We start from the raw sequence: 12,914 nt of genomic DNA on the forward strand, positions 1-12,914 counted from the left end.
CCATCCCATAATAACCCTGTTTCTCGGCGCCCTTTTTTCTCTTTCGGTCAGGAATTCCCGGGTTCAGTGTCGCACCCCTTTCGTTGCTCCCGAATCATTCACCGCAGGCGGCCACGAGCGCCTCCCCGTAACAGGGAATCCCCCGCAGTCGCCCTGCCCTGCGGCCACCACCATCTTCCCCGCGTGCCAGCCCCGGTCATGCATAACAGCCACCTCGCAGTCTCTTCCCGCCCTAGAAGAGGCAACATCCTTCCCTCCCACTCCGTGATCACGTCTTGCTGCCCCCTCCTGCGGTCTTCACACGCACCCACGCACTCGCTCTGTCCCTCCAGAACCACCATATTCCGCCCCAGGTCCCGCCAGAATTATAACCATCTTCGTAAAGGAGAGGTGGAAGGGCAAGGAGGATGTGAATCGGGCTCTTCGCGTTTATCCTTTGCGGGGCTTTTGCTGGAGTTAAAAAAAGAAATACTGCTCACGCGCAACCGCCTCGTGTCCTAGGCCCTGGTGTGGGTAACAGAGACCTAACGCTGAAAACCTGCAGACATTAGTAATGCCCCCCCAAAATGCTGTGATGCCTAAAACCTTATTTGTTTTTGGTAGAGTGCCCGGGGCACGTGTTCAGAAAAAGAACTGTGGCTGTTGCCAGTCTTTTGAAGATTGGGCAGCGTTGATGCTTTAAAAACGTCCACAGTTAGAAGTTATGTTTGTGGCATTAACTTATTAATTGAATAAACACTTAGTTGCTTTCTGTGCTGCAGCCTGAGCTAAACTCTGGCCTCTGAACCCTGTCATCAAGGGAAGAAAAATGTTCATTTCTCATTTCAGCATTGTAAATTATTTTTCAAACTGATCTTCTCCTAAAACCAAGCTATTAAAATTGTTCATTTACCTGCCGTTCATATTAACGGTGCCTGTGCATGTTTCATCTTTTGAAGCTAAGTGCATTAGAATAATTGAAAATAAAATGGATTCTGTTACATTTTATGAAAAGCAGAAATAACTATGCTAGATGAATGCTAAACATTTATTTTTAAGTTTTTGTATTGGTTAATTTCTACCAGATGCTTTTACAGCTTCTCTCACTGTCATATATTTGAACATGATCTATGTTAAAAAAAATACTTTTACAGCTTCAGTATTTTCTAATGATCAATAACGATTAATGTGCTGGTGATAATCAGAAACCCTCCCCCCCCATAAACCCTGCGACTATGCACGTTTGATGTGTAAGCTGTTTCTAGTCTTAGTGATTCAGTTCAAATTATGTCATTCATGAGGCTACTGCAAATATTATTCCTTAATTATAATTTTCGTAACATGTTCTACAAGCTATTGCAGTATCGCACACTTTTAACTGCATAGAAATTTCTATGACATTAAGCCTTATGTTTTTATGTAAATAGTGTCATTTTAGAGATAAGAAAATGGGCTTAGTCAAAAATCAGCAGGAGACCTCGATAGTGACTAGGACTGACTAGGACTTATGACTGTATGACTCTTGGAGTCTAGTCCAGTCCTGCCTTTTATTTTTTTAAGTTAGAGCTCTAAGCAGAAAGGATTTACAGCCCTTTTTCCACATTAGAAAATCTCAGGTGATAGTGGTGGGCCATAGAAGCCATCTGTGTGCTTTTCCTGTGTCTTATACTGGGTCCTTTTTGAGGGATTTCCAGCCTTTTCATGATTGTGATTATTTTTAGCAGTAATGTGATTTGTACTGCTCGTTGAGGGAAACAAAAGAAGTTACCCACCATCCCAGGTACAGCTGCTTTGTGGAGTGAAGGGTACAATATTTAGACACCTGTGAATCTTTTGAGACCTACCCATTAGGACATCTTGCTATGAGTAGACCTTGATGTCATCTGCCTTTTATCCTGAATAATTCAATAAACTGTCACAATAGCTGTTTTCAAAAAGGATACTGATCTAGTGCATTCATTCATGCAACTCTGTCAACTGTCTACAACCCCAAAAAGAAAGTAATTTTATGCCAGTGAAGAATACTAAGCTGTAATATCAGTGCATCTCTTGAGTGCTACTTTCTGGCTCTCTACTAATTTTTATAGTGGCTTAGTTTTTTGTTCTGGGTTGTTCCCTAAGACGAGGCAACTATCTTCTGTAGCCTAGGAGGATTTTTATAAAAAATAGTCTTACCATGGGAGCACCTGTAATTTCAGCTACTTGGGAGACTGAGGCAAGAGGATTGTTTAAGGCCAAGAAATTGAGACCCAGCTTGGGCAAAATAGCAAGACCTCGTTTCTAAAGAAAATATGTAATAGTCTTTCCTCGGTATATGTTGGGGATTGGTTCTAGAATTTATCAGAAATGCCTAAATCCAAGGATGCTCAAGTCCCTGAAAGAAATTGGTGGATTTGCACAGCCTATGCACATTCTCTCATACTTTCTGTAATCTCACGATTACTTATAATTGTTATACTGTATTGTTTAGGAAATAATGACAAGAAAATAAATGTCTTTTTTTTTTTTTTTTTTTTGGTAGAGGTTTCAACCTGTCACCCAGGCTGGAATGCAGTGGAGGGATTCTGGCTCACCGCAGCTTCAAGCTCCTGGGCTCAACCGATCCTTGTGCCTCAGCACACCACCATAACAGCTAACTTTTTCATTTTTTTGTAGAGACGAAGTCTCACTATGTTGCCCAGGCTAGTCTCCAACTCCTGGCCTCAAGCAATCCTCCTGTCTCAACCTCCAAAGTATTGGGATTACAGATGTAAGCCAGCATGTCCAGCCAAATTAAATATTTGTAATCTGTGGTTGGTTGAATCCACAGATGATGGGACCCGTGGATACAGAGAGCCAACCATGTAGATAATTCCTGTATCACTTTAAGCAAGACAATGGATTACTTCCACTCGTCTCAGTTCTTCATGACTCCTTTATCTCTGGAGTGGGATAGAAAACCTTTCCGTAATCCTGTGGTCTCTTGAGTAAAGAGGAGGGGTAGATGGAAGTAAATACCCAGGCAGATTGGGGATTTTTTGTTATTCTTGCTTTCTTTTTTTGACAATACCCATTTGGTTCAAAGGAAGATAGTTCCTCTGCTGCAGTATTTCTCCAACTTTTATTATTCAGATACCACATTCACAATTTTTTGCAGATTTCTTACTCACCTGTATTATATTTTATGTAGCTTTAATTTTAAAAATTATTTTGAATCAAGTAATACATTTAGTTTTTTTTAATTGTAATTCTAATAACAGCCTTAAAACAAAAAATAGTCACCTGTCCCAGAGGCAACCACTTTCAGTACTTCTGTTTCTTTCATATGTCTCAGTAATATTTATATATTGGTATTCTTGATTTGTGAATTTTAGATATTAACTCATGGTAGATTAGAATTTACCTTATTTATATCATCACACTCATTCAGACTTCCCCTGTCTGCTGATACTTTTAAATTTTTTGATATAATTTTTTTCAGACAAAAAAGTTGAAAGAATTTTTACAGGAAACCTCATTTACCCCTCACCTAGATTATACAATTAAAAAAATTTTTTTTTTTTTTTAGTCAGTCTCACTCTGTTGCTTAGACTGGAGTGCAGTGGCACACTCATGGCCACCACCGCCTGCTGGGCTTAAGTGACCCTTCTGCCTCAGCCGAAGGGTAGCTGAAACTACAGGTGCACACTACCATGTCCAGCTTATTTTTTTATTTATTGTAGAGATGAGGCCTCACCAAGTTGCCCAGACTGGTCTCGAACTCCTGAGCTCAGCCAATCTTCTCACCTTGGCCTCCCAAAGTGCTGGGATTACAGACTTAGCCACCGCGCCCTGCCTGACAATTCATATTTTATTATACTTGATTTATCACACATCCATTCTTTTTAATAAAATTTTCTCACAATTTTTAGTAATCAGTAGTCAACATTTACATTTCTATGCTCATGTAAATATCTTCACTGCTGGAGGAAGTAAGAACATAATTACCTTTTATTTTTGCTACAGTTTTTAATTTTTTTCTGGCATTAATGATTACCTCAATTTTTCTACTTTTAAAAAAATCTTCTAGTGTTAATTTTCTTCAACAGGTCTGTTACAATAATAATACCAACTTTTTATTCTAAAATTCTTACACTCAAAAGAATCTTAATCCATGTTTGTTTTTAAGCCCCACTCCTGCTTTCCCGTTTTTTACTATATTTTTTAGATTAGAAAATATGCTTTATTTATAAAGTGAATTAGAGAAAAAGAGAAAGAAGAGATTCACCTCCTCAAGGTAGGGGAGGGGGCCAAAGGCAGGAAACATGGCCTGGCCATAGCTCAAAAGGCACATGACCACACTATAGCTTAGAAAGGCAATGGCCCTCTAAGAGCTTCTTAAAGGATGGATAGGATATATAGGTTTATTGAGCCCTTGTGTATTTTAGAAAATGTTATTCCATACCTGGGCACCATAGTAAGACTCCACAACAAATACAAAAATTAGCCTGGTATCCTGGCACACCCCTGTAGTTCCAGCTATTTGGGAGGCTGATGTGGAAGGATCGCTTGAGCCCAGGAGGTTGAGATTGCAGTGAACCATGATCGCCTCATTGTCCTCCAGCTTGGGTGACAGAGTGAGATCTACTCTAAAAAAAGAAAGTGTCCTTCTTTCCTCACTTATGGTTAATAATGCAGTTCATTGGTATAAAATTCTGGGTTGAAAATCACTTTCTGCTCAGAATTTTGAAGCCATTGTTTGTTAGTCTTCAAGCTTTCAGCATTACTCTTGAGAAGACTGATAGGTCTCTATTCATAGAGTACACGTACAGCGTGTTCTTGCTGAAACTTGTGTTTTGAAATTTTACAGCCGTGTGCCTTGGTATGTCTGTTTTTCTTGCATTGAGTTGGGAACTGAAGAATCCTTTTAATCTCAGGTTCACATCCTTCAGTGCTAGCATCTTATATTCTTTGAACATTTTTTTTTAATTGTTTTTGAGTTGGGGATCTCGCTCTCTAGCCCAGGCTGGAGTGCAGTGGAATAATGACAACTCAGTGCAGTCTCAACCTCCTTGGCTGAGGCAATCTTTCTACCTCAGCCTCCCAAGTAGATGAGATACAAACCTGCAGCAACCATGCCCTGCTGATTTTTTCATTTTTTTGTAGAGATGAGGTCTCGCTGTGTTGCCTAAGCTGGTCTCAGACTCCTGGGTTCAAGCAGTCCTCTCACCTTGTTCTCTCAAGTGTTGACATTACAGGCATGAGCCATCACAGCTGGCCTCTCTCTGATCATTTTCTTCTTTTCATTTCCTCGGTGATCTCTTTTGTTTCTGAAATTCCTATTTAGAAAGGTTTAGACCTCTTTTGTTTTAAATCTTTTTGTTGTTTATCTTTTAATTTTATTCCTATCTCTGTGTCTTCTACTTCCAGGGATTGTTTCTTAACTTCATTTTCTCATCTATTACTGAAATTTTATTTTTATCCCTATGCAAAAAAAAAAGGAATTTTTTTTTTTTTTTTTACTTCAGCTATGATTTTTTTATTTCTAAAAGTTCTTATTTTCTGTTCTTATATCATAGATGTACTAGTAGTTTCTCTTATAAGGGATGCTTTCATTTAATTTTTTTTCCTGTCCTCTGCATTGTCTTTTTCCTTTGGATTTATTTGCTTTCCCTCTTAAATATTAGAGCATCTCAAAAATGAAAATGAGACTTGGCTACCTGTCCATATTAAGAATAAGGCAATATAAGAAACTGATTGGAAGCTCTGCATGATTGGGACCACTCGACTGATGGATGTTATAATAGATTGAATGGTCTGGCTTATTCCAAAGAGAATCCCCAGATACCAGTATCTAAAAGTGTTTCTTTGAATTCAGTCAAGATGTTCAAATAAAAATTCTCTAGTCTTTTGAACATTTGTTCCCAATTATTGTTACTCAGAATGCACTTTAGCCAGGCTCAGTGGCTCAGCCTGTAATCCCGTGCCTTTGGGAGGCTGAGGTGAATGAATTGCCTGAGCCCGTGGGTTCGAGACCCACCTGGGCAACTTGGTGAGACCTCATCTCTACAATAAATCAGAAAATTAGCCGGGTGTGGTAGCGCACGCCTGTAGTTCCAGCTACCTGTAAGGCTGAGGCGGAAGGATCACCGGAGCCCAGCAGATCGAGGCTGCGGTGGCCGGGAGCGGCCACTGTGCTCCAGTCTGGGCAACAGAGTGAGAGTCCAACTCAAAAAAAAAAAGAATGCACTTTAACTCCACCACATTTAGCTCTTGCCTTCTACTGGGCCTGGTATCTTGAGTCTGGAGCTTTTTTGAGTTCATTTCTCCAAATTGAGTCATTTGTGGAAGGATTAGGGATTATCTCGGCTTAAAAGAACTGAGGATCCATCTCTTGATCTTGCTGACCACACCTTTTGTTTTCAGCCTTAAATGCAATACACACCCATTCCCCTTTCCTGATACTTAGTGCCTCCTGAGTTTTGAACCTATTGGGGCTCTACAAGATATGTACAGTTAGTTTTCTGTATTAGGGAGTACTGCATCCATGGGGCCAACCATCTGCCATCAAAGATATACAGGAAAGGAACACTAAAAAAAAAAAAAAAGGAACACTTAAAAAAAAAAATACAACAGGCCAGGCACAGTGGCTCACACCTGTAATGGCAGTAGTTTGGGTGGCCAAGGCCGGAGGATTGCTTGAGCCTGGAATTTGAGACCCGCTAGGGCAACATAGTGAGACCTCCCCCAACTCAAAAAAATGAAGATAAAACAAAATTTAAATGAGCAATACAGTCTAACAACTATTTACATAGTTGGGTATTTAAAGTATATTGGGTATTATTATAAGTAATTTAAAGTATATAGGAGGATGTACATAGGTTGTGTGCTAATACCATGCCATTTTATATAGGATTTTGACATCCACAGGGGTCCTGGAACCAAATCCCCTGTGAATACCTAGGAAAAGCTATATATGTAAAGGCGCTGATTCTTACCAGTATCTTCCCAGTGAGAGTACTTGTCAGTCATTTAGGATGTAACTAATCCCAGCTCTGCTTACTCATTTACCATTCTCTGTTATCTTTTTTTGTTTTCCAAATATCTGTTGTACTTTTTAAATACACTCAGAAATGTACTTTACATCACTATAAATGGAAAATTGTGTCACTTGTCAAAAATTAAAAGTAGGTGTCAAATAAAGGTGTAATGTAAGCACAACTGTTATTAAATTGTAGCAGGTGTTAAGGACTAGCACCAAACATGTATTTTTGGCGTCATGAGAAGGATTAAAAGAGAATTAAAAAGTATTTAGTATTTCTTACTATTTTTTACTTTGTGATCGAATATTTGAAGTCACATCTGTGGCCAGGCATGGTGGCTCACTCCTGAAATCCTAACAGTTTGGGTGGCAGAGGCAAGGGGATTGCCTGAGACTAGGGGTTCAAGACCATCCTGGGAACTTGGTGAGACTTTGTCTCTACAGTAAATCAAAAAACTTAGCTGGGCATGGTGGTGTATGCCTGTAGTTCTGGCTACTTGGAAGAATGAGATGGAAGGATCACCTGAACCCAGCAGGTTGTGACTGCGGTAACTGTAATTGCCCACTCCAGCCTGGGTAATGGAGTGAGACTGACTCAAAAAAATTTAAAAACTGAAGCCACATATGAGTACCATCTAAAATCATCTCCTTTTGGGTATACACCTTCTGAAAGCTTGTTTTACTGTGTATATTCTGTACTGATTATATAGTCAACAACAAATCTTCAGTATCAGTAACAGTATTGGTACAATAGACAGTAACTTTTTAAATAAATAGCCATTTCAGTCTTTAATAATAATAATGACACATACTTAATGTAGTGGTTATTATGAGCTAGGTACTGTTCTAAGTACTATATACACATTAACTTATTTAGTCTAACAGCAACACTTACAGATGAAATTCGAGGAGACTGGAGGACAAAGAGATTATGTCACTGAAAGTGGTAGAGTCAAGGATTAAAGCCCAAGCAGTCTGGCTTCCAGAGTGAGCCTTTACTCAATAGGCATATTACCTCCCTAAATACAGAAGACAGACCAACAACCTGATACCTGTTGCTTACAGTTGCTGAAATTTCCAGTAAATTTAAGAAGCCACCAATATTGACATTCTACTGGAAAAAAGTGTCAAGTGACCCTAAGTCTCCTTATAGATAAAAATCAGAGCCAGGCTCGGTGGCTCAGCCTGTAATCCCGCGCCTTTGGGAGGCTGAGATGAGTGGGATTGCCTGAGCGTGCGGGTTCGAGACCCGCCTGAGCAGCAAGACCTCATCTCTACAATAAATCAAAAAATCAGCCGGGTGTGGTAGCGCATGCCTGTAATTCCGGCTACTTGGAAGGCTGAGGCGGAAAGATCGCCGGAGCCCAGCAGGTTGAGGCTGCGGTGGCCGGAAGCGGCCACTGCACTCCAGTCTGGGTGACAGAGTGAGACTCCAACTCAAAAAAAAAAATCAGAGGCTGTGCACAGTGGCTCATGCCCTTAACCCCAGTACTTTGGGAGGTGAAGGCAAGAGGACTGCCTGATACCAGCCTGGGCAACTTGGTGAGACCTTGTCTCTACAATAAATAAAAAAATTAGCTGGGTGTGGTGGCACATACCTGTAGTTCCAGCTACTTGGATGACTGAGGCAGAAGGATTGCCTGAGCCCACCAGGTCAAGACTGCGAGGACTGTGCGGCGATCCTTCTGCCTCAGCCTTCCAAGTAGCTGGAATTACAGGCATGCACTACCATGCCTGGCTAATTTTATGATTTATTGTAGAGACGAGGTCTTGCCATGTTGTTCAGACTGGTCTCCAACCCCTGAGCTCAGGCACTCCACTCGCCTCTGCCTCCCAAAGTCCTGGGATTACAGACATGAGCCACTGCGCCCTGCTAAAACTCAAGTTGTAATAGCTTAAGAGTTAGTTTAACTAACTGGTCTGTGTTGCTCCTTTGGTCTTTTACCCATGGATAACTTTGTAACAGTATGCATTACTTATTTGGAAAACATTAGTTCCCTCAGTTGTGCAGGTCTTCCAAATACTGGCATATTTCATTATACAATATCAAAGATTCATACATGTTAATGTTACCATTGAGCTCATAAAAAAATCTAATGAAACTAGGGAAACTGTCAAGTTCATAGTGAGACATAAAGGTTTTTCAGAATTTTAATTTTTTTGCCTTTCAGGCAAATTTTATCATTGGTAGCACCTCAGTTGTTTCCCTTGACATGACAAGCTTACTTCATTAATTTTTGAGAAGATGTATGCCAGATACCCAAATCTCTTCAAATGGTTTATTCATCCTACTACTCAAGTACTTTGTCCAAGTGCTTTTCCTTGAGACACCCATCATGTTTTAGTGCACACATGGAAGTGCTTTGGGTATACTTCTCATTTCTTTATATAGGATGTTAAAGAAGCATACACTCAAGGGCTGGGATTTCATAATACTTATCAATCATTTTTACTGTATCACAGGCATCCTTAAGTGAAACTGGCTTTTTCCCCCCTATCTATTGTGTAGTAGTGGAGAAGTACAGGTTGGTGCTACTGCCTTGATTAAGACTATGGCACTATGGCAGTTTTAACTACCTTTACTTTTACATCATCAGTGAGTGCTAGTGATAAAACTTTGTACAAACCTGGAGAAAAACATTTCTCACTGAAAAGCAATGGAGGAATAAATACAGCTTCTATGTAGTAACTTCTTTGTATAATATGCTTTGTTGCAGTAGAGAAATACAACAGAACCCTCAGTTGCTATCATGTTTGTATTCTTATAGGCACCTAGAAATCTTAAAAGGTAGATGAGACTTACATAGATGTTTATCTTGACTTTATAGGGGAAGCCACAATTAAAGTCCAGAATTACCAATCTTTTGGCTTAATGGAGCTGTTTAAGAGTAGCTAATGGTTGGAGGATTTTCAAACTTACTACAGAGTTATAGTAATCAAAACAGCATGGCATAAGGCTAGACATGTAGATCAATGGACTATAAATGAGAATTCAGAAATAAACCCTTACATGTATGGTCATTTGATTTTTGTCGAGAGCGGAAAAGTGAGGAAATAATGGTCTTTTCAGCAAGTAATGCTGGGACAACTGGATAACCACCTGAAAAGAATGAAGTTGGGGTAGTCCACCTACTATATATAAAAGTTAACTCAAAATGAATCATAGACCTCAATGTAAGAACTAAAACTATGAGACTCTTGTAGAAGTATTAGAGTAAATCTAAGTTGACCTTGTGTTAGGCAAAACCTTCTTAGGAAAGACACCAAACGCAAGAAAATAAATAAATTGAACTTCTTAGAAATTAGACACTGGTGTGGTGGCTCATGCCTGTCATCTTAGCACTTTGGCTGAGGCAGGAGGATTGTTTGAATTCAGCATGGACAACATAGATCTCATCTCCCCGCCCACCAAAAAAATTAGCTGGATGTGGTAGCATGTGCCTGTAGTCCCAGCTACTTGGTAGGCTGAGGCGGAAGGATCGCCTGAACCCAGGACCCAGGAGGTTGAGACTGGTGAGTCATGAACAAGCCACTGCAGTCCAGCTTGCGTAACAGAGAGAGACCCTAAAACACGCACACACAAAAGGACCCCATCAAGAAAATGAAAGACAGTGCACTGAATGGGAGAAGATACTTGCAAATCCTGATAAGGGGAGTTGTAGCTAAAATATGAAAGCACAATACTAAAGCAATAACTCAGCAAAATGGGCAGAGGAAAGATCTGAACAGGCATTTCTTAAAAAATGTATACAAATGGTCAATAGTCACATGAAATAATGCTCAACATCATTAGCCATCAGGGAAATGCATTGAGATACTAATTCTACATTGAGATACTACATTGAGATACTAATTCACACCATTAGTTGACTATAATAAAGAAGACAGATAATAACATGGTAGGAAAATTGAAACCCTCATGCACTCTTGTTATGAATGTAAAATAGCACAATCCCGTTGGAAAACGGTCTGATGATCCCTCAGAAAAATTAAGCAGTTACTGTATGATCCACTAGTTGTTGCTCTAGATATATACCCAGAGAAATATGTCCACACAAAAACTTATATTCAAATGTTTGTGGCAATGTTGTAATAGCCAAAAGTACCAGGTGCAGTAACTCACACCCGTTATCCCAGCACTTTGGGAGGCTGAAGCAGGAAGACTGCTCGAGGCCAGGAGTTTAGGACCAACCTGAGCAACATAGTGAGACCCTGTCTACAAAAAAAAATGGGTGGCATATACCTGTAGTCCTAGCTACTCAGGAGGCTGAAGTGGGAGGCCAGGAGTTAAAGATTGCAGTGAGCTATCATGTCACTGCACTCCAGCCTGTGTGACAGAGCAAGACCCTATCTCAAAACAAGAAGATAATAACCAAAAAGTGGAAACTACCTAAGTGTCCAACAACTGATGAATGAATAGATAAGATGTGGTATATCAACACAAATAGTTAGCAATGAAAAGGAATTAAGTATTGATATATGCTGCAACACAGACGAACCTTGAAAACATGGTAAGTGAAAGGTGCCAGACACAAGGCAACCTTTTATTTGATCTGTTTATGGGACTTGTCCAGAATAGACACATCTATAGAGACAGATACTAGATTAGCAGGGAAGAGGCATGGGGAGATACAGAGTGATTGCTAAAGGGCACAGGGTTTCTTTTTGTAGAGATGAAAATTTTCCATAATTAGGTAGTGGTGATGGGCGCATTAATTCTCCTAAACACTGTTCCTCTCTCAGTAAAGCTTTTTAAAAAAAGAGCTCCCATTTCTCTGTCAGCCAGGAAGGATGTTGGTGTTGAGATTGACATACCTATCAAGGACAATAACTACCATGACTTCCAGTGCTTGGACAAAACCCCAGGTGTATGACTTTCTGGCAGGCATCTGTGATTTCATATTACTGGAGCATTCATTGTATCCCTAGGGGTTGCAGCTCTGCAAATTTGCTGTGGCTGAAACAAGAAAGAAAATACATGTGGATTTCTGTAGAAGTGATTCCATGAAAGATCTTGAGATGAAGAAGGCTGGCATCTTGCAGAGTGCAAAGTGATTTTGGAATATAAAGAATTTCTTTGGGTTGAGTTACATAGAAGTTTGTCACTGACCTGTGTTTCTGAACTATGAAACATAACTATAGGGGCTAAAGTAATTGTTTCTCCTGATAAATAAACAGTTAACAAATTCTATAAAAGAAAAATAAATAGAACTAATAGCTGTGAGGTTGCCAAGCAGGCATGCACTTAAACTTGGTATTTCTATTAGGAAAAAAATTTTACATATCCTAGATAAATACTGAAGCGTATATTCCTGTTTTGCTAGCATGAAAAGATTAAGTGACTAAATTACCTGCTCTTTTTCAGAAAGGAGAAGATGAGTATGCCAATGTTGATGCCATCGTAGTATCAGTGGGTGTTGATGAAGAAATTGTTTATGCCAAATCAACTGCCTTACAGGTGAGAAATTTATAGCAGGGTTTATCCCTTAAGAGTCACTGAGTCATCTGCACTGTTCAGTATGGTAGCAACACTAAAAATTCAATTTCTCAGGCCCCTCAACTGTGTTTCAGGTACTTAGTAGTGGCTTCTATATTGGACAGAGCAGTTACAGAATTTCCATTATCACATAAAGTTCAGTTGGATTTAGCACCGATTTAGAACATAATATGGGTTTTAACTGCATATAGCAGAAGAATCTAAATAATAGTGGGTTAAATAAAATATTATTTTCCTTACATGTAGTCTTCAGGGACTTGGGTTTTTTCCAGGTTTCTGTTCTGTCATCCATCAATATAGCTTCTTGTGCATGGTGCAGAATGGCTGCTAAAACTCAGCTGTTCCATCTACATTCCAATTGGAGACCTCTTTCTCTTTTTAGGAAGACTAGCTTGAAGTCCCACACAGTATTTCCACTTAAAACTTACTAGCCAAGCG

The 12,914-nt window shown here is 39.7% G+C and overlaps 1 protein-coding gene across 1 annotated transcript in view; it reads left to right on the top strand.

Moving 5' to 3' along the window:
• SUPT16H (SPT16 homolog, facilitates chromatin remodeling subunit) overlaps positions 1-12,914 on the top strand; it is a 41,249-nt gene that overhangs the window by 459 nt on the left and 27,876 nt on the right. The window contains exon 2 of the mRNA XM_008062396.2: positions 12,345-12,437. Within this exon, the coding sequence (XP_008060587.1) occupies positions 12,345-12,437 (93 nt within the window). The remainder of the gene's footprint in view (positions 1-12,344; positions 12,438-12,914) is intronic.

Source organism: Carlito syrichta, unplaced genomic scaffold, assembly GCF_000164805.1.
Source record: "Carlito syrichta isolate Samal-C Ts95f unplaced genomic scaffold, Tarsius_syrichta-2.0.1 Scaffold305690, whole genome shotgun sequence".
Taxonomy (NCBI): Eukaryota; Metazoa; Chordata; class Mammalia; order Primates; family Tarsiidae; genus Carlito; species Carlito syrichta.